General features: G+C 31.0%; 2 protein-coding genes across 8 annotated transcripts; one reads left to right on the top strand and one right to left on the bottom strand.

The window, feature by feature from the left end:
• The first annotated feature begins 947 nt into the window (after positions 1-947).
• On the top strand, positions 948-15533 carry kcc (solute carrier family 12 member kcc). 6 transcript variants are annotated; one of them, XM_036374276.2, is made up of 24 exons: positions 2983-3233; positions 3453-3474; positions 3685-3860; positions 5348-5542; positions 6376-6509; positions 7429-7511; positions 7608-7710; positions 7775-7880; positions 7941-8070; positions 8127-8245; positions 8326-8408; positions 8505-8640; positions 8700-8856; positions 8926-9185; positions 9271-9523; positions 10659-11021; positions 11089-11275; positions 11750-11965; positions 12024-12131; positions 12233-12286; positions 13898-13996; positions 14696-14862; positions 15040-15179; positions 15292-15533. In XM_036374276.2, exons 3-24 carry the CDS (start codon positions 3788-3790, stop codon positions 15381-15383), a joined length of 3258 nt encoding a protein of 1085 aa, XP_036230169.1. In that variant the 5' UTR covers positions 2983-3233; positions 3453-3474; positions 3685-3787; the 3' UTR covers positions 15384-15533. The 6 variants fall into 6 exon arrangements, with proteins under 6 accessions (XP_036230159.2, XP_036230158.2, XP_036230157.2 ...); XM_036374266.2 differs by lacking the exons at positions 2983-3233; positions 3453-3474; positions 3685-3860 and adding exons at positions 948-1099; positions 1685-1790; XM_036374265.2 differs by lacking the exons at positions 2983-3233; positions 3453-3474; positions 3685-3860 and adding exons at positions 997-1156; positions 1685-1790.
• A 756-nt stretch (positions 15534-16289) lies between these two features.
• On the bottom strand, positions 16290-25081 carry snama (something that sticks like glue). 2 transcript variants are annotated; one of them, XM_014234803.3, is made up of 13 exons: positions 24763-25081; positions 24062-24293; positions 23236-23412; positions 22319-22464; positions 22108-22266; positions 21702-22033; positions 20022-20398; positions 19610-19750; positions 19266-19541; positions 19114-19206; positions 18979-19044; positions 18797-18919; positions 16290-18741 (listed from the first exon to the last, which is right to left on the bottom strand). In XM_014234803.3, the coding sequence occupies exons 1-13, from the start codon at positions 24926-24928 to the stop codon at positions 16431-16433; spliced, it is 4599 nt and encodes a 1532-aa protein (XP_014090278.3). In that variant the 5' UTR covers positions 24929-25081; the 3' UTR covers positions 16290-16430. The 2 variants fall into 2 exon arrangements, with proteins under 2 accessions (XP_014090278.3, XP_069963736.1); XM_070107635.1 differs by lacking the exon at positions 23236-23412.
• Positions 25082-25338: the final 257 nt, after the last annotated feature.

Below are 25338 nucleotides of genomic sequence, written 5' to 3'. Positions count from 1 at the left end.
AACAATTTTTGAGAGTGATTATAAAATTTAATTAAGTTTTAAAATAGCTGTGTAGATTTATTTTAATTTCAAAGGGCTTTGTTCTGATAAAAACTGAACGTGCACCTAATTGGACACAATTTCAACTAGGTAAAAGTGTGGTTATTATCTAAAGTAGCACGAAAATCGACTCACACCAACTTTTCTTTTAAATATATCCTGAATCATCATGCGTTAAATAGAAAAATAAAAAAGTATACAAATTCCATATGCATTCATATTAATGATTATTTTTGGCAACTTAATTAAACAGTTATATTAATTTACTATAGAGACTTTTAATTTATAATTGCTAATAAGATTCGTTGATATACAGATACATCCTTTTAATAAATGTATGTTTAATATTTACATACTTAAGTACTTAGGCTTATGAGAGTATTGGAATATATATACATATGTACATATTTAAAGGTACTTGCTTATAGTTATATTTTTTTACATGTGTATGTGCATATGTTAATATTTGGCTGTATGTATTCATCAAATGTGCTTATATATGTATATCAATATATATCTGGATAAGTAAGACTTTTATAATCATGCCCGTGTGCATGTGCTATATACATACATATATGTATATACGTTAATTTGTTTACCATGTTTTATATTAAAGTGCTTATACAATTTTGGCTAAACTATTAGTCCAGCGTAACTTAAGACATCTCGAATATATAACAAGAGTGTGAATATCGTTAATTTTTTTGTATCTTTTATTTATGTTTGTACAGATTTATGAATATTTTTTAAATGTTTACTTAGTAATTTATTAACCTAGATATTATCGAACATTGGTTTTATGAATTAACTCTAATATTGACTAAAAGTATCCAGGCATGGACAAACCAATAAACAAATATGTAAAAGAAACCAATGTCACGAATACCATTATTTTAAATTATATACAGTAGAAAATTCTTTAGTGTTACTCATGCGCTTCTCAGCATTATCAGTTTTCTGTTAAACGTAGAATTGAAAAGTTGTTTCTTTATTATAAAACATCCATAGTTTAAATAACTTATGTTGTAGACTTACCATTGAGTGAAGTGAATTAAGAAAGGTATGTGTATAAGTATTTGAAAACTTCCAGTGAAATATTGTCCAATAGGATTGCAAAGTAAGTACGAGTATATTGATATGCTTGTACGTATAAGTATGTGTAGGACAGAACACAAAATTATGAACTTTATGTAGTAAAATGCACACACAAATGTGTATGTATATATGAACATATGAGTATGTATGTAAATAAATTTGTCGATCACATGCATTTATAAGTAAGTACATACATACACACTTTCTTGCAAAAGAGTCAGTCGGTTGGGGAGCATTTGTTATTTTACAAACTAAATATTATTTGCACCTCACAACATTTAACTATTACTCTTTTGCTTTTTATGCGAATAAATATGATAAGATTTATTCCGATTAAGCAAATCAAGGTAAAACCTGGTATATAAAGTAAACTCAAATATTTTTAATATTGCTCAAAATTCAAACTATTCAAATTTACTCGGTATTACATTATATAATACATTATTTTTTTATATACATATACTTATGTTTACACATGTACATATATTACACACCAGGGTTTGATATGAATCGTTCTAATTAATTTTTCGTTCTATTTAAATTGTATTAGAACAAGATAATGCCAGAGAGATTTAAAGTATCTAAAGCTGAGGAAGAGTCAGATCCTTATCCTGCTGATGAAAATGCAACTGGGAAGCTTTTAAATGATGTACATGGTAAGTAACGTAATAGAGTAGTATTCGTACAATCCACTTTAACGAATTTATTAAGGTAGTCTAAGACTATGTATGATTAGTCTAAGACTATGTAAAAAATGTAAATACGTGATTTTTTGTGTAAGCACTGCTAATAATGGTTAATATGTACATACATATGTATGTCCTTATTGTGGTGTTTTTATTCTGGACGAAAATAGTAAGTCAATTTCTATTCTATCTTTAGTTCTGATCCCTACAGTGTAAAAACCTTCCAACAAACTCACTACAACTACGCAATGTGTCTAGGTGGACTATGTTTCGTAATTGATTATGTAATCGAAAATTTCGTATTTTCGATTTTTTATTTTTGAAGTACTCACTAAATTTTTGCATATAGTAATGGATTTTATTTTAATTTTTATAGGAATACATACATATCTACATACGTATCATGCATATTTTCATTGCTTACTTTGGTTATTAACTTCCTGCTAATAACTAACATATAATGTTATATAATTATCAATCGATTCTGTATTTCTCAATGGTCTTTGACTATTACATAATAAGGTGAATATATGTACATATATATATGTTTGTGCGTGTATACATATGATTATTATTAAATATTTAAAATCACTCAGCATATAATTTGAATATAGCCAAGATTAAGTTACTTTTTCAAAGCTGTAAAATATGTATGTACATATCTACAACCGAGTTCAGTATAGTAGTACAAATATATCCTTTCTGTGGGCGTTACGAAATAACTATGTACACGTGCTGACTTCAATACCAACTTACCTTGAAATGGTCAGATGATTTTATACATTTTTATGTGTACAATCATATATATGTATGTATGTATATATATATACGTTACAGTATTTTATGTAGGTGAAATATGTATGTTTCCTCGCAAATGTTTGGAAGAGGTAAAAATTAAAAGCTTTTGGTCGTAAAATAGCTCCTTTGTGGAACTGTTATAAAAAGCTTTCTATATGACAAATGTCGCCCAGGGATGCTGTGGTGGATTCACTTGACATCTTTTGCTTATGTATCACCAATTGTTCTTCTCCAATACGCAGGTCCTGGCACCTTTAAGCTCCGCAGCATACACATTCCAAGGATTCGCATTTGTAAAGGAATTCTCTGTGTACAGATTTTCCCTTTGACGGGGAAACTTCTTATTATATTAGTTTCTCCGTTATTGAAATAAATCAAAATTTCATTATGAATTTTTCAGAACTTAAATTCATTTAAATATAATAAACTTAGATCCATTTTCCACGGTGTTGTGATATTTTCATTATATTTGATGTAAATATTGGACTAATTACATAAGAGTGTAAAAAATAAGAAATTGGACTTTAGTAGACCTCAAACAAAAAAATTAACGGTGGTTTAGGTTATGAATAAACTAAGTGTAAATAAAGTGCAGTACTTTGGTTAATTATTGGTGTATGTGAATTTGTTAAAGAGTATGTGTGCAATTGAAGACACACGTATTTCATATTTGCTTAGTTCAAAGTTATTTAAAATTATAAAATTAGTAATGATTAAGAAAGCGTTAACGGTACAATCACCTTTGTATATTCGAATAATAAGTATTTGTTACTAAATAATATATTTGAAAGGTTATCCCAGTACTGATTTAATATGTTTATAAACTAATCTTAGTGCGATCAGAAACCAAAAACAGGTACCAGTATACATGGATTTGTATATCCGTGTCTCAACTTACGTAAATTGTATTATGTGTACATATGTATGCATATCCGATAGAATACATATGAATATATGTATACATATGCATGCATGACATGAATCCTTATTTCTGTAATTGTGAAGACTTAAGCCAACACATTTAGTAAAATAGATAACGAGCTAATATTTTCATTTTATTAAAAAGGAAAGCAAATCAGTTAGTTCATAAACCCAAAAAAATTGTGTTTGACATCGTAGAATGACAGTTAATAAAGTGTAACAAATTATTTTGTTAAGTCCCAACTAAAATGTCTATTAAAAGTGTACAAAATAAATCTGTGGAAATGGAAATCGGCACTCATAGTGAAAAGGAAAATAAAGGTGGGTAGTTTAATGATTTTGTTTTAAATTTAATATAATAAAATAAATTCACCATTTATTACATTTTACATTACAATTGATGTAGTAGTCGAACAACACTATCGTTTTAATTCGAAAATTGACTGTATTATATAAAGTAACGATTCTCAGATATTTTCCAATAAGGGGTCATTAATTGCTAAACTTCCATAAAAGCTCTCCCTGTATTATTTATTATCATATCACAGATATTTGCCTTGCTTGTTGGTACAATACTTCCATGAGATATGTATGTATGTACAACTGTACAACTGTGATTGCCGACGGCTCAATTCGTGCCCCAGCGATAATCTTTAAATGATAGAGCATGATTCCTTACGCAATATATTCTCTCGTGTGCAATTCATGCCTTTGAGATAAAAGAGGAATGTTATACACGTATTCATAGTCGGGATGTTTCGAACATACAAATGTTGTAAAATAGTTTGATCAGATTTGGGCGAGGAGTTTTCTAATATGGTGTATAATAATATGCATTGTAATTGTGGTTTTATATTATATTTTTCTAAGAAGCTTCTAAAAAATTTTGGCTTTAATTTTTAAAAGTCCAAATGTATATATACACCATATACTTTTTGGAATATGTATACAAAATGCACATACTATTTGTAAATTCATATTTTGTAATTTTTAAAACTGGTCACTTTCTAATGGTTTGCTTATATATACATATGTATGCGTTAGCAAACTTCGTTGCTGAGAAATATCTGAAGTGCTGTCTGATATCTATGAAACAAAATCAACCAATGAAAGATATTATATTCGACGCATTAGGACCAGGAACCGTCTATGAACGGGTTTTATCCTTTTTAGGTAGATTGTTGTCAAAAATCGGTGGGCTAATTTAGATATACTGTTATAAAGGCAAACAAGTTGTTGTTGTGCAAAATAGTTTTTGTTCCAAGTTAGACTTTAATTCTATTCACCTGAAAGTTATCAATATATGTACATACATATGTATAATATAGAATAAGGACGTAAAATAAAATGTGCTCAACGTGTTTCCTACTTGAGTCTCGTATTTTAATTACTTACAGAAAAATAAATACGTAACTATTTGAATAAAATAGTTTTGTGAGTATGTAAATGGTTCGATTTGGGTCATTAGCGACACACACTATGGATGATCAACAGAAAGACATAAGGAAACAAATTCACATACATACAACTCTATGTCTATATCAGCTGTTAGACACAGGAGACCAATTTAAAATTGTATATTTAATCATGAACAAAAAATTCGAAATCTGAATATCTATAAAAAGTTTTGCCTTCTATATTGAATCGTCGTTATTATATAATTTTGAACTTATTCACATCTTCGCACATTTACATACATATGTATGTATATACGTATGTGCGCACCTTAGTTCATCAATTCTTTTATAACAAATTTTTCAAATGCCGAACTTTTGAAATCTAATTTTAATTTTTTATATTGTATTAAGATCCTTGCGATAATACTCAAGTAGAACAAAATAACGAGAAATCGAACATCGATGCTAACTTATATCTTTATGACGATGAATTGGATACCAGACCACACGTATCAACATTTATATCTTCACTCGCCAATTATGAAAACACCATACCATCAGCGACTGACCCGGATTCGAAAACTGCTGCACCTCCAGCTCGTATGGGTAAGATTAAATATGACAGTTAAGCTTTTAGTTTACTTAATTAGCGATTTGGTTCTGTTATTACCTCCTTGCGATCTCTGATATACTCGAAGTGTAGTGCTTATATGTCTATTTAGATATATCAAGGATTACAGCAAAGCATTCATTCACGTATGAATATACATATGTACATTCTTCTTTTCTTATGTTTTCCTTATTCCAAGACTCTTCTACACCTAATGTTAATTAGATATTTAGAAAATGTGTTGATTTACAAAGTGTGATGAATACAGTTTGCCACTTGCTCAAGAGTAATATTCATACCCACGTACGCACATATGTATAAAACATTTCTTTACTATAAATAAATCCTTTTAGCACAACCTTAATAGTCTTGTTCAGCCAATGTTAATATAAAGAATTTGTTTGAAAAAATTTAAATATCTAATATGGAGGTATGCTTGTACAACGCACATATGAATCTATATCTTTGATGTGGATAGATTTATATATGTGCATATGTGCGACACATTATATGTACATCACATTATATTATATTGATTAATACCAATGTAGGGTAAATTCGATATTTTTCTGGGTATTAGGCCATATTAATTTTTTCGAGAGAATGTCACATGTAAAAAAATGGTCTTTCCTTTCTCGAAGTTAGCCTAAAAAATCGAAATATTCGCCTTCGAATTTTGAAACAGAATTTATTGAATAGTATCTAAATGTACCATATATGAGTTGTTCCAATACCCAGAAGAGTGTCGTACAGTGCAATGAATGCCTTTTAAATTAAAAATTTTAATATGCATTTTTAAATCACAGATTGTTTAATTAATTTTTTCAAGGTACATTAATTGGAGTTTTCTTGCCATGTATTCAAAACATTTTTGGTGTTATCCTGTTTATTCGGCTTACGTGGGTAGTGGGAACCGCTGGTGCAGTATGTGGGTTTTTAATAGTATTAACCTGTTGTTGTGTGGTAAGTTTTTAGAAATAACTTATTCAAAGTCTTTTGCATTAAATACATTTACATCTTCAATGAGTTATACATATTAACGCATTAATATTTTTAAAGTGTGACTGCAATTTTTCTGCTACCGCACGTGTTGCTACAGAATATAATAGTATTGTTCACCTACCGGTTGTTTGTATCACCTAAAACTAGTCGAGATAGATTTTACAGTTATATTCATATATATAAATGATGAGAATGACGAGACGATTTGATTTTTGGGTGAATGTTTTTCCGTCCGTCCATGCAAGTGATAACTTGAGTAAAACTTAAGATACCCGTGTTCCTTGAAACTATGAGAAGACTAGTATTGTAGATGGGCGAACTATAGTACATCCAGTTTGATGGCGAAAATGGGTGAAATCAATTCACGAATAGACCACATTCAATACACTAAATATAATAAAATGATTTTTGGTATCCAGAAAATGTCGGTCATGTGTGAGTTATATTCATATTATCAAATATATGAAATTGTCAAAAGTTATTGAAATCAGTTCTAACCTTCCCCTAGCCCCAATATATCCAATATAATGATTTCTGACTTTTCAACTAACTTTAAACCGATTATGTTGGTCACAGTGTGTATTGATATAAATATCGCGGACGCAGAGCAAAACTTGTAATCTGATTATAGTGCATAATACAAGTAAAAGTTAATAAAATACCACATATGATAGAAATTCATTCGCGGCTATGGTATATTCGTTTCTCGATTGTGTATTAACTTGTTTTCTATAGGAGTTATAATATTTTAATGTCATGAATAGTAATAAAAAATATGGCTAGTTTTCAGATCTAATTCATAAGTCCGAAATCGTTTCATACGTTCCACTTTTTAATAAAAATAATAATAATAACGCTTCTCCTCTCCCATATCCAATAGACCATGTTAACAGCAATCTCCATGTCAGCAATCGCTACAAATGGAGTGGTGCCTGCCGGTGGAAGCTATTTCATGATTTCGAGGTAATCTTGAAAATGGATATTGTACTTAACATACATATTTAAATATCACTGATTAACAATATCATATTTAAATTACATAATTTATCAATAAAATAGATCGTTAGGACCAGAATTCGGTGGCGCGGTGGGAATGTTATTTTATACAGGAACTACTCTGGCAGCTGCTATGTACATTGTGGGTGCTGTAGAAATTGTGCTGGTAATTAATACGTTTTAAAAAATTTAATCAAATCTTAAATACTAAAAATGACACAATATCATAGACTTATATGGCGCCGTGGGCATCAATATTTGGCGATTTCACCAAAGATCCGGATGCTATGTATAATAACTTCAGAGTTTACGGAACACTGCTTTTGCTTATTATGGGTGACTAAGAATTAAAATTACCGTACAATTCTCAAATAAAGCAAAAAAAATTTATTTTAGGTTTGATTGTGTTTTTGGGTGTTAAGTTTGTAAATAAATTTGCAGCGGTCGCTTTGGCATGTGTAATATTCTCTATAATAGCGGTTTATATTGGAATATTTGACAATATTCATGGAAACGAAAAACTTTAGTAAGTCTCCAATACAATTTTAAATGTAAACTTTTAGCGAACTAAATTATTTTCAGTATGTGCGTCCTTGGAAAACGTTTGCTTAAAGATATTCCAATAGATAATTGTACTAAAAGTGATACACTCTTGTCGGATCTGTTTTGCAATGATAATGGGTGCGATGAATATTACACAAGTATGTTATAAAAACAAACTATTTTAATTTTTTATCATTGAGCAATACTTATTATTATTTTCATTAATTTTTTTAATAAGATAATAATGTTACCAAAGTCAAAGGTATCAAGGGTCTTGCTAGTGGGGTGTTCTATGAAAACATGTTACCATCGTTTTTGGAAGTAAGTTTTTTTAAAATATTGTATTTGTGCTCATAGACATCCTATTATATGTAAATTTGCAATTTATATATGTTTCGTCAATTGTAACTCTTTTAGAAAGGTCAACTTATAGCATATGGAAAAAATACAGTTGATATTGAAAATATGGCACCATCTACTTACAATCAGATAACGGCTGATATAACGACTTCGTTTACGTTGCTTATTGGAATATTTTTCCCATCAGTAACAGGTACTTTATTCAGATAGGTAGAAGAAAATTTAAATATATATATTCATATATATTTGTAGGTATAATGGCGGGATCTAATAGATCTGGAGATTTAGCGGATGCTCAAAAAAGTATCCCAATAGGAACTATATGCGCTATTTTAACAACAAGTACTGTCTATTTATCAAGCGTCATGTTATTTGCGGGAACCGTGGATAATCTTCTCTTACGAGACAAGTACGTGATTAATACAGATCTTCACAAGTATATATTTTGTTTTATTATTACCACTGTCATCCTTAATAGATTTGGACAATCTATAGGTGGTAAACTAGTAGTTGCAAATATAGCATGGCCAAATCAATGGGTAATATTGGTTGGCTCATTCTTATCGACACTTGGTGCTGGTTTACAAAGTTTAACTGGGGCACCTCGTCTACTGCAGGCCATAGCAAGAGACGAAATCATTCCATTTTTATCCCCGTTTGCGGTTTCTTCTAAACGTGGTGAACCTACAAGAGCCCTGCTTTTAACAATTGTTATATGTCAGTGCGGAATATTATTGGGTATGTGACTGCAACAAAAATTAAATTTAGATGTAGATTTTAGGAGTAACTATATAGTAACTTCTATAAAATATATCTTTTTCAGGTAACGTTGATCTACTGGCACCTTTATTATCTATGTTTTTCCTTATGTGTTACGGATTTGTGAATCTTGCTTGCGCTGTGCAAACTTTGTTACGAACACCAAACTGGAGGCCACGATTTAAATTTTATCACTGGGGATTGTCATTAGTTGGTTTGACTTTGTGTATATCAATAATGTTTATGACATCTTGGTACTTTGCATTGATTGCGATGGGAATGGCAATAGTTATTTATAAATATATTGAATATCGTGGGTAAGTAAGTTAACACATATATACGTGTGTACGTACATGCTTTTTATACTCTCGAACCATGTCGCTACATTGCATACTAGTGTTGTGAACCTAATGGTTATTTGTATAACTAATCGAATTAGATATAGAGTTTTTTTGTATGTATAAATCTATATAAAAAATCGGGATGACGAGATGAGTTAAACTTCGAGTGACTATCTATCTGTCCGTATTTAAATGAAATTTGGTGTACATGTTACTTGGCACCATAAGAAAATTGGTATTGTTGATGGTCGGAATCGGACCACTGCCACCACCCAAGATGCCGTTAATCAAAAATCTATAAAATGCCGCAACTAAGCTACAAATTAAGATACAAAATTGTAATTTGGTGCAGCGGATTGCATGAGGGTTTAAGTTTAGTATAGGTATATCACAAACTACTAAAGCTCAAGAAAAATATTTTCGGCATCTGCTACCATGGTCGGAAATCGGATAATAATATTGCCCACTACCCATATAACAGTTATGTTGAAAACTACTAACTGATAACTCACTAAATAAATATGTCGTTTTACATCCTATGTGAAACAGAAGGACCTCATACGAGCCGGTGTCAAAATGGGACAATGGGTGTGGCACCGCAAATCTTTAGGTGAAATCCGACATCTCAAAACCTACTCGAACAATTTCAACAAAAATTTCGTGCGTGATAGTACCATATATATTTGATATCCGTATATTACTTTGTAAAAATGACTACAACTACAATTAGATCCAATTGCATTATTGAAATAAGACTTTGCACGAACAGTGCCTTTTGGATAGGCCATTTTGTCTAAAAGTTGTGAAAATCGGACAATAATTTTTCAATCTCATATATATCAGATATATCGGTCAGTGTGTGCGTTATCTTGTGTCCCTAATATATTGTTTTCTGATTCTCTGATTGACTTTTTTCTCCAATTCACGGCTTCGTCAAATAATGAATGTATAATTTTCAGGCGACATGTTGTCAACAGTTAATGTACGAGTATTTGTCCGGCTTTGATCTTTAATATTGCGAGAGTATAAAATGTTCACTTACACCCGAGCTTACCTTACTTAAAATATTTTGTATAATTTACATACCAACATACTATTTATTTGTATATAGAGCCGAAAAAGAATGGGGAGATGGAATCAGAGGAATGGCATTAACAGCTGCCAGATATTCGCTATTACGCTTAGAGGAAGGTCCACCACACACCAAAAACTGGCGCCCACAAATTTTAGTGTTATCAAAATTCAATGACAACTTCATGCCGAAATACAGAAAAATATTTGCCTTTGCAACTCAACTTAAAGCTGGGAAGGGGTTAACAATATGTGTATCGGTTATCCAGGGTGACCATCATAAAATTACGAACAGAGCTGTGGATGCCAAGGCGGCTTTGAGAAAATTAATGGACGATGAAAAAGTGAAAGGTTTCTGTGATGTATTGGTTTCCCGCGATATAGGGGAAGGTTTAAGTTCTGTGTAAGTACATATACATATCTCTTATTATTATAAATAAACTGGTCTCCATTAAAAAATAAAATTTCAGAATTCAGACAATAGGCCTTGGAGGTATGAAGCCAAATACAGTTATTATTGGGTGGCCCTATAGTTGGAGACAAGAGGGTAAACAAAGTTGGAAAACATTTATACAAACCGTTCGAACAGTAGCTGCCTGTCATATGGCCCTACTGGTTCCAAAGGGAATAAATTTTTTTCCAGAATCTAATCATAAGGTAAGCGTGTAGTTAATCAACAAAAAATAAATATTAGGCCAATCATTATCTACCATTAATAATACATATTCCGATAACAGGGCGGATCATTATGCGATGACATCAACTATCATATTATATTATTAAGGGGGTACTCTAGTCTAGAAATTTGAAAAAATCGATATTTTTGAGTAGCTTCCATTTTTAAGATTTTTAATTTTTTTGGTTCAAGGGAGAATGACATTTGTACAGATCAAAAATCTGGCATTGTTTTAGTTTTGATATGATCATAAGGGTAGAAATCGTAACGACGAGGACGTATTTGCTTCTTTATCAATTGCCAAAAAGTGCTTGAAACTCGGACCGCTAGACTAGAGTACCCTCTTTACATAATTCTGTCCCTATTTTCTTTTATTAGACTCAAATACGCTGATACATAGTTAATTATATTATATAGTTAATATTATTATTATTATATTATATTATATTCGCTAGATTGGAGGCAATATCGACATTTGGTGGATTGTACATGATGGAGGTCTTCTTATGTTATTACCTTTTCTGTTGAAACAGCATCGTACTTGGAGAAACTGCAAATTGAGAATTTTTACAGTCGCACAAATGGAGGATAATTCAATTCAGATGAAAAAAGACTTAAAAACGTTTCTATATCACTTACGAATTGAGGCCGACGTGGAGGTTGTGGAAATGGTAAGCCCTCCCAATAATTTTTTTTTTGCTTTTATTTATGAATCCCATTTTTGAATAGATGAACAGTGATATATCTGCCTATACATACGAGAGAACATTGATGATGGAACAGAGAAATCAAATGTTGAGGGAACTGCGTTTGAATAAGAAAGAAAACTCTAAAATAGTAAGTACGGCATTAAAAAAAAATCCTCGACATTTGTTTAATCCAAAAACTTTCTAAATTATTGAATACGTTTCACATATTGTCTGTTTTTAAAAAAAAAGGTACAGACTCTAGTGGATTTTAAGGAAACCACCGGGGATGATAAGTTACCTTTGGTAAAGGCTGAGAATAACCTAAAGTATTTGAAAATGTCATTATATTTTCCTTCATCATTCATTTCACATTATTACTATAATACACACATAAGTACATTAATAATTGTAAGGAATACCTTCGAAACTTCCCTTTTTAAAAGAACACAGCAATAGCAACTAAAAGAACCCAAAAATATACAACCATTTCACATACATACATATATACATATAAAATTCCATAAAACTACAATTTTTTAATTGTATGCATTATGCTTCTCTTTTATTGATTATCGTAAAAATATTCCCATTTAGTTTGGTCTCTTGATATGAATATATAGTGTAGTATATGTATATATGTGTTTCATTCATTGTTTATATTTCTGCATCAATATACAAAAGATGTGCGCTACATATGTATGTATTTTCCTGTTAGTGCTCTCAGAGGACTATCAAAACAAAAATGACTGCTTATACATATATACTTACTCACAAATGCAAAGTTAATGCTTCTACATCATATAACATTCCTCTACAATTTGGAAATTATGTTGCGTTATTTTCTACGAATTAAAAAAATGTGTATATGTTGACGATTATTTCTTGTACGTGAATAATATGGGGTTAAGCCTAATTTATAAAAAAAAAACGGCATACTTTTGTGAATTTTTGTGAGAACACAGTTAAAATCTCTTTATTAAAACTATTCGAAGAAGGTCATATAAAAATTTCACGTCAAAATATCAAAAGATACGGCAATTTCATCATATTCGGACGTGCCTCAGAAAAATGTAGAATCACGGTGCTGCTCATAACTTGGTGCTGGATCATCAGAAATTAAAAATCAAAGTTTATTCGTTAAATAATTACTCCCCCCTTGTAATGCTAATTTTTCACTTTAATTTGTTATTGTCTCCGGCGTTACGTCGTAAATTACGTACCGGATTAGTGTTCAAAACTTCAATAGGGTCGGTGCAGTTTTGAAGTTATGACAACGTGAGTTGTGGGAAACCCGCTTTAAAGTTTGGCATACTAAAATATCTGATATAAAAGTTCATAAAACAGATATAAAAATACTAGTAATTTCTTCAATTTTGCTCCAAGCAACATTCTTAAGATATTATGCATTCTACTAAAGAACAAAAATTCAAAAGAAAAAAATGTAAATACCTTAAACCAAACCCCCTTTAAATCAACAAGCCTGCAACATCATAATGTTCATCCTAGTTTTGCCTCATACCACATTTATATCGATGGATAACAAGAAAAACTCTCTAAAAGCAATAAGTTAAATACTTTGTGTATATACGAAATATATATTCAAATTTATAGCAGTTATATCAATATGTATAGCCTTTCCTCCTCTGCATACTGTTGTTTCTCAATAAAGATTTTCTTAAAAAGTTTTTCTTGTCAATTCACGATATTTTTTTTTTATTTATCATACACCCATCACGCTAAAATGTACAAAAATGAAATGCAAATAATAAAATTATTATTATTTAAGTATGTACATATATGTACGAATATAATTACATTTGTTATAGCGTGAAGGGTGTAAATTGTTTGGCATAGCCAAACTATAATTAACTTTTTCGAATGAATCAACCTTGTTTCAATTCATGATAATTGCAGGTTCAGACAATTGTTGATCATCATCATGATGCAACGAAGACCTCTTCAAAGGTTCGGTTTGCAGATCCAACCGTTAATGTAGAAGAAAAACATGAAAACGTAAGCGTAAAATTCTTTGCGATTTAGACAATGGCATGCCAATTAACATATTATTATTATTATCCGTTACGCTTATATAGTGTAATAGTAAGGTAACATCTAAAATTTTAACTTCTTTACAAAAAAAGGCAAGAACAATAAAATCAATTTGCACCTTGCGTTCGCCAAGCATTCCCAAATTTAATTATTTAATATACATATGTAGTATACATACATTATTTAATATATGTATGTAGTGTACAAAGGCGAATATCTTTGCAAGAAATTTACTTATAATATAACTAAAATAAAGTACCACATGTGTCTAATTCTATTACGAGTTGCATTAGATCTTCACTAGTGATTATTTATTTCGAGAGTATCTTTTCGCATACTATATTTTAAAATTCTTAAAAATCATCAAAAATCAATAAGTTATTTTAACATTAACGATTACAAAATGTAAGAATATAAGAAGCATGAGTGATTTATTTTATTTGGTTAAAAATTAGAAAATAATATACGACTGAAATTCACAAAAATTTAGTTTATATTGTTCGATAAACACTTACGTTACAGTCGAAAATCGAATGTTTCTTATACCGTAGAGCCATAGTAATTGCATAATAATGTTGTATGTTTAAAATTCTTAGGTCTATCCATATGTTATCTTAGATAAGTTCTTTTGTTCGGATGTCAGAAATTCTGTTTATTTTTCAGGAGGCCGATGGGGATGAAAAGGCGAAGACAAAAGAGGCTGAAACCGACTCACTAGACGCTAAATTGGATAATGGATCGACCCTACATACTGTAGAAAAAGGACAAAGTGAAGACGAAAAGCCTGAAAAAAATATTTTAGGCGGAAATTCGAACACAACCTTAAAACCGTACGTATTTTGTCGCTCTCTTTTAATTTAATGCTTTTGAAAACTATCTTACAAATTGGAATTAAATTGTCTATTCAGAGACATATTTTAGACATTGCAATACATTATTTTTTATACTAATACATATATGTATGTTCAATAATTTTATTTTTATTAAATTGTTAATATTATTTTTAGTGATGAAATTAATGTTCGCCGAATGCACACGGCAGTTAAGCTAAACGAAGTTATTGTAAATAAATCACAAGATGCCCAACTTGTCATAATGAATTTACCTGGACCTCCGCGAGAATCTAAAATCGATCGTGAAAGCAATTGTATCCTTTTTAAATCGTCAAAATTTTACACTGGCATAACGCTGTGTACAAAGCTCAGTCCATATACGCTATATTTTATATACGGTTTTACTATGCTTCTTTGTATTTACAGATATGGAATTTTTAGAGGTTCTTACCGAGGGTCTAGAAAAGGTATTAATGGTGCGGGGAGGAGGTCGCGAAGTAATAACAATATATTCTTAAGTCATATATATTTTAAATCTTGTAACATTTTGGTAAATCAGGCAACTACCAATATCAATCAATTCATAATTATTTTTAGCATGTAAATCAAAATTTATATTTTGTATTTAAATACAAAAATGAAATAAATTCTTTGTTACAACCAAATAATATATTACTACTTTTAGTACTTTTTCTATAATATTAGAAATCTCGGAAAGCATAATGCTTTGTGACCTTAATTATTAGATGTTCGATAATCAAATGTAGTCTCGACGAAAATAGATTTTCAGATACATAAGTACACTTAATAAAGGAGTTGGACATGTTTCTTTTTCTAGTTGTAATGAATGTTGTGATTTTGTTCGACAAATGGCATATCTTACAATTTTTAAACCGCCTCAAGGATACGGATATTAAACTGAAATATGTTACTTACCTGTCTCTCCTATCTAAATAAATCCGTAGTGCGTTGTTTTACAACGCTTATACTAATATGTAACATGTTAATAACATGCCTCTACAAGGCATCTATTAAACAAGAAATTTATAAGAAAAACTTAAACAAGTTTATTTGAATTTATGGATTAAAAATTATTTTCGTGAGAAGACCGCTCTGTAGTAACACAATTATATATTATTGAATCATTACTAAGGGTCTGTGGAACAGGATGCGAACATAATGAATCGATGCAACCTACTACTTACGGGAATGCACTTTTTGAGTAAAATGCTATTTATGAAGTACTTTGCTCCTTCTTAGTAAATGTCGCTCAAATACATAGATATTGTAAGTTGTGCCAGTGCAACGTTAGAATTATTTTCATTGCATTTTTTTTATAATTGTCATTTTCCTATATAAAACTAAAATTGAGTTGATAAAAAGCAGATGCTCCCCTGCAAAGTTATTAAATAGACCGATTATAATTTATTAGTTTATCCATTATTTATTTTGCCATACACTCATATGTATGTGATTACATTCTTATTCAATATTACACAAAATCTAATATAATAGCTATACATTAAATATTTCCAATTCTTATTTAAAATATGAAGTATGAAAAACTATTTTTTGTTTTTCTTCTTTTTTTTTGAAGATTTATTTCGTTTTTTGTTCTTCGCATGTTTTTCTTTTGAACTCATAATGGACTCCACTGATTCTGAACGTTTTTGATGTTTTTTGTCTTTTTTATATTTAGGTTTTTTCTTTCGTTTATCTTCGTCAGATTCGGAATCAGAGCTCGTATCAGCAGATCGCGAAGAACTGCATGGGCTTAAGTTATGCGATTTTAATCTATTTTCCGTTTCAGTGAAATACTTTTTAATATTGTGAGTTTCACTTTTATTCCTTTCTTTTGAAAGGCTTCTCTTTTTATATACATCTACGTTTGCAGAACAAGCCGCTGTATCTCGATCTTCAAAATTAATTTTTTTCGACTTGATTCTATCTTTCGAACTGCTCATTGTATTTTCATTACCCCTAGGTCCTGCAGTGGTATGCGAGCCTTCATCATCGCCCTTATCCCTAACACGTGGCCTACTTCTTGATGTCATTTCGAATTCCCGAATCGATTGCTTTGGAGATTTGTGACGATTATCTAAAGTAGTACCTCTGTCACGATCCCGAATTCTCTCACGCTCTTTGATTCGATATTTGTCATTTTCATGAAATCTATCGCGATCACGATTCCTTTCTCGATCTCTATCTCTACTTGATGGGGTTGTAAACTTATTTCCACCTCTGTCACGGTTTTCACGGCTATTCCTATTATCACGATTGTCGTGACCTCTATCTTTAAATTTATTTCTGTTTCGTTCTTCCGACCTTTCATAAACAGTTTGGCCGACTGTATTGCTTTTAATATGCTGCTTGTTGCGGCTTTCCCGACCAGGAGAGTAGTCGTATTTCGTAGTAACTTTGCTTCCTAATCTTTCTTTCACAGACTTAACCACTTTAGGGGAATGTGAAGAATCATCTTTTATTTGTACAGAGCGTTCTTGACTATTACTAGTTGGTACAGTGATTTCAAAGTTTTTAATTTTATCTTTCGGAACAATCCTCGGTAGTGATTCACTGTATACCCTCTGATTATCATTATTTCCTTCAGTTTTATCAAAAGGATATATAGCTTTAATAGCACGTGCAAATATAGCATTTTCAGCTTTACGCAATACTTCATTAGTAACTTTTTCATTTGATAACTTCTCATTCTGGTAATCAGTGCCATCTTTAGGGTCTAAACTTATTATTTGACTAGCAACACATACATTGTTTTCATCAATTTCCCATTTTGAAGGTTCAGGGACGGGTGCAGTATTTTTAAGCTTTTGCTGACCTTGAGAATTTAAGTCGTCAAATTCAGTCTCATAATCAAGAATATCTAAAACTGAATCAACGCGCCTAAATTCAGTCTCATTTGTATTTGAGTCTGTTTTAACCTTATCTTGAGGGTTTTCTTGATCACTACTTTTTATTATATCAACATTATCTCGAACAGATAGTAAACTATTTACATTCGCATTATTTTCCTCATTTGAAGTTATATCGTCTACAGTTGAAATGTTATGGCAACTATTTAATTCCGGTGTTCTTGAGATATATACATCTTTTGCCTCATCAAATTCATCATGTTGTTTCCGTTCCTCAGATTCAGCTGAGGTCTTTTGTCTTTCTCGATCTCTTTTATTTTTCTTTTCTTTCTTAGTTTTCTTTCTTTCTTTATCTTTCCTTCTTTTTTTCCGATCCTTATCTTTGGGTTTCCTTAAGTTTTTCTCATCTTTGCTAGAGTTCGAGCGCATTTCATCCTCTTTACCAATTGTACTGCCATGTTTAGTTTTCTGTTTTTCAGGGCTTTTATGACGATCAAAAGTGTCTGGTTTTTCGTTCTTTACACAATTAACTGCCATTTCTTTTACTATTGCTTCGTCGGATGAGTTTGTACATTTCTCGTAACTTTTTTCATTATTGCGCTTTGCTGCTTCGTTAGAACTACTTTCACGTTTATAATAATCATCGGGTTTGTTTCGTTCAATACTTTTTCGGGAAACAATAATATTATTTCGAGAACGTTTACTATTGTTCTTTTCTAATTTATCACAACTACCAGACCTTTTCTTAGATACTGGTGTAGGACTGCGAGTTCTTCTCACTTTTTTCTCAGTATTTCTCGTTAGGGTTTTCACATCATTTTTATCTGAGCCCCCTCGAAAGTCTAATTGTTTCTTTTCTCGTGTGTCACTTGAGGGGCGATCTCTTCGCTTTCTTGAATTCATATAATCTTGCTGATTAAATTGGTAAGTGCTATTATTTGATGATGGATTTAGTTCATATCCAGGAGGTGGAGGTTCTAAGGTCTCAACCGGAATCTCGTTAAATCTGTAATAAAAATTGTTAAATTTACAATGGCAATTTTCGAGTACGAATACTTTACCTCTCTTTTCTTGAAACTGCATATCTATCAGACTCAAACGAGCCAATGGTACTGCCTTGATGAGAATACCATTCCAAGTTGTTTTGCCTTAGCGAGCGTGTTCTTTCTTCACTTGTGCTGCGCCTGTCAATTTAAATAAAACATTAGTATTATTGCAATTAAGCGGGTTAAGGAAGTTTGACCTTTGCATTGCTGATTCCGAACGCAATCCCTCTCCCCTCATATTATGACTCTTGCCGGTATCCCGTCTGCAAATTTAAAGTAAAGTTTCATAATTTGTTAAATTAACACAACATATCTTGCAAAACAGAACGTACTTTTCTTGAAATATATGAGTGCGGCTACGAGAACGTTTATTATAAGGAGACCTGGAACGTTTTTTTATTGGCGATTTAGACCAAGATCTGGATCTATTATAAAAAAAAAAGGTTACAAGTTACTTAAATTGTTTACATATAGCAAAATATACCTGGAGCTTTTATCACTAAACGAGTTAGATCGTCTCCTTCTATTCGACTTATTACGATCAAATCCGTTATCGCGCTTTCTCTCTGTATCATGTGGTCTAAGTTTCTCCTTGACTTCACGAGAAATTCTGCGATACGGTGACGCATGAACTCGCCCACGATTGTGCCTTTCATTAGACCAAGACCGGCGACGTTCCATTGAACGACGGCGATCTTCTCTTCTGCGTTCTTTTTCTTTCATGAGTCGGTTAAATGTTTCAAGTGGATCTTCAATTATCCTAAAAGTTAATTGAAACAATTAAGATAATTTGTTCTTCAGGATTTTTGTTTTTTCAGTCATATTTACCCAGTACCAACTTTAGCTGCTACACCCTGATAAACAGAAGCAAGATTACTGTTGGCATGATGAATCTCAGCTGGTGGACATCTGATTGGTGGGAAGCCAGGAGGAGCGTTATGAAACATCGATCGAACAGAATGTTGATAACTAAAATATAAATTGTATAGTTATGGACTTCAAGATATATTCGGTAAAATATTTACGAATAAATATGTTCTGCTTGCGTATAATTGAATGAGAGTGCAAAAGTTCTAAATCCATTGTGATACATGTTTAAAGAAATGTACTTTCAAACAATTTCTGAATTTGGAATCAAATTATTTTTAGTGTCCAGTGATATTCGACAAAAAAATTACTTAGCAATTTTGCACTCTAAATCGAAAATACGATATACATATATTGAAATTGTAATACGTACGTAACATTTGGCCTAGGCCCCATGGGATTGTATAGTCCAAATGGGAGCATAGGTTGCCCTTGAACTATTGTATCTTGGCCAATTACATGCGGAAGTGGGATCTGCTGATAAGTATTAGCTCTATTTGACGGAGCTGAATAAACGTCCATTAAATGATTCGGTCTAGGTGGACGTAATTGAATCTTATTTGGTCCGTAATGCAGTGGTGCATTTATAGGTTGCGTATGCTGTTTCGTTGTAGAATTCTTATAAAAGACGTTACCGTTCGCATCTTCTTCTGCATAATCCCTTTCTAATTTGTAATCTTGATCCCATTCGTTACTTTGAGTATCTAAGCCAAGGTGATTATCTCTCTTATGGCTATCTGAAGGTGACACCTAGAAATAAATGTATTATTATAATTATTTGTATCAATAAATTAGTACACATGCACATTTTTTTGATTTCTTTTTTATACATTTTTAATAGCTTATCAGCAAAACCAAGAAATTCAATTATACCACTAAGGATGTGTCCCACATGCCGTACAACATCTCCACTCGTTCATTTGATTTCACGGTTGTGTCAGTCTTGCTGGATGATTTATTTGTATCCCTTTTTTTAGCGTATAGAGCGAATTTTCACGGATTATAATAAGTCAAGTAATCAATACAATAAAACAATATCTCCGGTTGTTTTTAGCAGAATTTAAATTTTAATACATAATATCAATATATTCAGTAGGGCTTAGCACAAACAACGACTAGTTACGATGAAAACGTTCTACAACCTTAAAATTTTTGAAATTTGTATCCTTTCTTACAGAAATATAAGATTTTCGTCAAAGAAAATAAACGTTCTTTATCAGTACACTGATAAATACACCATGCATCAGTCATTGCTAATTTATATATTTTTTAATTAAAGCCAAATAATTGATCATTTATATTTAAAGTATAACGGATAGTCATCTTCTGTGATTTGAAAATATTAATCTTTTACATAACTAAAATTATATTAAACATAAAAGCTTTGGTATTATTATAGTGGGTTCACATCTGGTAGCTTTATCATTGTAGACATAATGATTGTATTTGATGAGATCAAAAAATATTTTGTTATACATATTTGTACTCAAGGACTCGAAAGTAAATATTTATATGCATGCCAGTCCCGAAATTCTGTGGATGTTACATACAAATTATACACAGATTTTTTAAAAATAAATTTGTATATTACATATGAAATATTCTACTTTATTGTTAAAGAATATGTATTAATTTGAATGTGTGTTTCTATATAAAAATTATGAAGTCAAACTTAACTAGTTGTAATTTATTAAAACTATGTGTAATTAATTCGTGCAACAAAAGCAGATCAAGTTTTCTAAATAGATAAGTTTTGTGAAATTCCTTTTTTTGTTGTATTTTTTGTACTAAAACTTAAGGACCTAAATTGATTATTTAAATATTACATAAATATTAAGTATGTATTTCATAGTAATATTTAATTGCAATATACATACTGCACTATTCATTAAATAAATTTGATAGGTATATGTATCAAATCGATAATCTTGTATCGCATCCTGGTATTCACCTCCTTTGAGCTTAGTGTTACAGGGTCACCCAGAATATTTGTATTGCAACTTATAAATAAGTTTGTACATAAGGTATGTATCGAAATTAGAGAAAGAGTTACCTGCAGCTTATGATGTGGTGAGTTTTCTATACCCGGGGGTTTTGGATGGCTAACACTACGCCCACTAAGTTCAATTGCTCCCGAATTTAAGTTCTTAACCTGCACTGGAGGCATCATTATAGTGATGTTATCCTCGTAATCTGACTCCACCTCTTCAGCTTTTGTTGTCTCAGTCTTTGAACTGTTTTCAACAACTTTGACTTGTGACCCATCGTCAGATTTCAGTGTTTCCTTTGGAGTGACAATTTCTGTTTGGTCTTCTTCCAACTTGCTAATATCAGCAGCAATAACTTTCACCTTCGTTGATGTAATTTCTTCTTGATTGGATTTTTCTTCAAAGATTTAAAAAAAAATCGACGCATTGATAATTGTTTACATAATTGATTTTATTTTGTAAAAAAAATACCTTTTTTGGATTTTATATTTGTATAGCCATTTTCATTTTTAAACGCATTTACTGAATTTCGTAAAAATCGGTTTGGAATCAACGAACCAGGTGAACATCCCTTTTCCTTACAATCTGGGCACTCATTATCTTCAGATTCGAGCAGTGCACTGCGTACACCTAAAATATTAATATTTGTAGAAGAAATAATATTATTTAGTTATTATCTTACAGTCATCACAAAATGAACTCCCACAACAAGGAATCATAACAGCATCAACAAAAAGATCTTTACAAATGCTGCATATTAAGTCATCCGGTATTTCCTTTTTTTTCTCAATTGACACTGTCGGCTCTGGGAAATCGGCAGATGTTTCTCTGAAATGATTGTGAAACCCCACAAAATAACTTATAATATTTAAAAGAAAATAGTTTATTTGAATTAGTAAGGGAACGTATGTATAAGTATATAGATATTCAGATAAATATACAGTGAAGGTTTCGTACAATTCCATATGGAAAATTTTTGCCCGATGTGAATGTCTAAACCTGTTTAAGATGAGATAACCAAGTGTTGTCATCGAGGACACGTAACCTTTTATCTAAGAAATGCGGACATATATTCAGGCAATATTTTGAACAACTTATTCTCCTTATAAGAACTAAAGTACTGATTGATACATATCGATAACAAAATGTGGCGAGTTCAAGAACTTTCTACTGATTTTAATTTCTCTTTATGTTGTGATGATTCCGTTTTATCGTAAGTTTCGCGGGGCTTGTGCTTTGGCAATAATCGCAGTCATATGCGGTTTAAAATTGCGTTTTTCTCTTCAAAATGATCCAAAAAAATTAAAAATTTAAGTTTCTAAAAACACTATCAACGTTACTAACAAATGAGCTTTGATTTTTTTGATTTCCGATGATCCCGTACTAAACCAAGGAGATACCGCAATTATATTTTTTTCACATAAAAATTTTATACAACATTCTTCGAATGTCATACTTTAATGTCCTTTGTACTTATGGTACATATTATGACATTTAAACTCGTTTAGTTTTGCACTCTTTGATTCAGAAGAAAAACGATAAAACAGTTGTTGAATATATACTATAACTGCATAATGAGATACATATATTATTGCTTACTTATCATCCTTATCAAGAAATGATCTAGGTATGCCCGTATTTCTTTTGATGTCGCTATGTTCCTTGCCTAAAGTGTAAGGGCAATTTTTTATCCAGTGCCCCGTTTTTTTGCATCTGTTACATCGATATGTAGGAGGAACATCACCAATTTGAGAGTGCCCTCTTATTCTATGGTAACTGTAAAATAATTTAAATATAGGCATAATAGTAAATATATCAATGTGAAGTAGTCTACAAAATTGAAATTGATATTTATTTTTAATATGTAACAGATTGGTAACGAATGTTTTATTTTATTTTTGTTGAAAATATAAAAAAACAAGAAAGAATGTTAACTTCGGTTGCACTGAAGCAAGAATACCCTTCACAAATAAAAAAGTTTTTATCAGACATAAACCATGAGAAATTTTTGAACAAGAGTTTTTTTGATTAATTGTTGTTATTGGAGCCGCAGAAAACATTTCTGAAGTAATTTCGGGGAATCGTGGCTAGCTGAAAGTCCTTGGGATAAAAACCTGCGTCCATTCCGGTTACTTAGACCCGACTATCGTGGGAACGGGTCAGTTGGTTTGCAAGGCAATTATATTCTATAGACAGATGTACGAACGGACAAACTCGGATCTTCAACCTGATCATTTATAAATATACTAGATCGCGTATATACAGACATTTGGAGGAGGTTTTACAAACATAGTGGCAAACTTAATATATACCCTGTTTAGAGTATAATAACATAATAAACAAATTTATATCGGGTAAAGGTTTTTTAACTCGTGCAGTAATTAATGTAAAGAAATAACTTATTACATTTACATCTTCCTCTTACCTTTTTGGGTCGTAATCAGCGGTACTTTGAAGCATCATTTCAAAAATTTTTTCTTCTTCACTGCCCTTCATTTTTGACAAGTCTAAAGAATTTGCATCTCGTGATATTGCTCGAGATTGTTGTGTTTTTTCTATACTTTGGGTATTCCACGCCTTTTTTTGTTGAGATATTGGAATTCTCGCGATAATAAGTGATGTGTTCTTAGGAATTAAAGCAGAATCATCTTGGTATTCTTGAAGAAATTGTAACATATTATTTAGGCATGAAGTCTATAAATGTAAAAATAATATTTGGTTGCTGCATAAAATTTATATGCATTTAATAGCCAGTGGATCAGATTAAAATCCGGCTCTAATTACGTTGAACAGCCTATCGTGGAAACGGTCAACTGTTGAGGAGAGATTTTTCAGTGGACATTATAATATTAGCTGTGTCCAACTTCTCACGTACTTTTTTTCAGGCCATAAATAATTGAAAGTACATACGGCAAATTTTTTATTGAGTTTTTTTTAGGTAAATTAGTAGTTTTTCAGTGAATGTTGTTATATCGTTATCTGATGTAACCAGTATATAACGCCAACTACTAGGAACAAGCAATTCCTTCAAAATATAAATCTAATTTTATCGCTAATTTTAATATCTTGAAATATTTTGTTGTTTAGTAAAAATTTATCAAAAGATCCAGCTATTACAATACAAACCTTCTTTAGTTTGAGCATTTGTTATTTGTAGATCAAAATCTGTCACTTTTCCCAAACGCTTTTGATGTATTATTGCCTTTTTTAGATCTCCAACTGAAATATTAAGACCGTCAAATGTGACGGTGTCAAAGTCTAGTGCACTTTTGAATTTATAATGTACAGACATTTTTGCACAATTTGTTTTCCAAATCTACTGACATTAAGAAGAAGTCACAATTTGTAAAAATAAAATAAATAAAATATGGAAATGTAGCAAAAAACGCTTTCTTCGAGTAAACTCGCTTTCAATTTTTGCAAAGTGCATGAGCTATACTTAAGGAAATGTTTGGAAGGAGCTTTTATGATTAGCACTGTAACAAATAGAGAGAATAAGCATTTTAAGAAACATTTCACAGGGTGATTTGAAGGAAACGTGTTCTCATTGAATAAAAATATTTGATTAATTAATGTAACTGCAAGATTGTTAATCAGCGAAATATAAACAAACAGATATTACCCTTTTTTCAGTTAATCAATGATATATTACTTAAATAACGTAGGTTTAACTTCATATATGTATTTATTATTGGTCGTAGT

Source organism: Bactrocera oleae, chromosome 4 (genome assembly GCF_042242935.1).
Source record: "Bactrocera oleae isolate idBacOlea1 chromosome 4, idBacOlea1, whole genome shotgun sequence".
NCBI classification, from domain to species: domain Eukaryota; kingdom Metazoa; phylum Arthropoda; class Insecta; order Diptera; family Tephritidae; genus Bactrocera; species Bactrocera oleae.
Note: the sequence above shows the minus strand (reverse complement) of the source record. Positions and strands in the feature narration are given on the sequence as shown.

Coding starts and splice junctions, on each gene's coding strand:
- kcc (XM_036374266.2), top strand. CDS start 1,694: ATGCCAGAGAGATTTAAAGTATCTAAAGCTGAGGAAGAGTCAGATCCT. Junction 8,071..8,126: donor CATGGAAACGAAAAACTTTA/GTAAGTCTCCAA, acceptor AATTATTTTCAG/TATGTGCGTCCTTGGAAAAC. Junction 9,524..10,658: donor AAATATATTGAATATCGTGG/GTAAGTAAGTTA, acceptor ATTTGTATATAG/AGCCGAAAAAGAATGGGGAG.
- snama (XM_014234803.3), bottom strand. CDS start 24,928: ATGTCTGTACATTATAAATTCAAAAGTGCACTAGACTTTGACACCGTC. Junction 22,034..22,107: donor AAATATAAAATCCAAAAAAG/GTATTTTTTTTA, acceptor AAATCTTTGAAG/AAAAATCCAATCAAGAAGAA. Junction 18,920..18,978: donor TCGGAATCAGCAATGCAAAG/GTCAAACTTCCT, acceptor TTAAATTGACAG/GCGCAGCACAAGTGAAGAAA.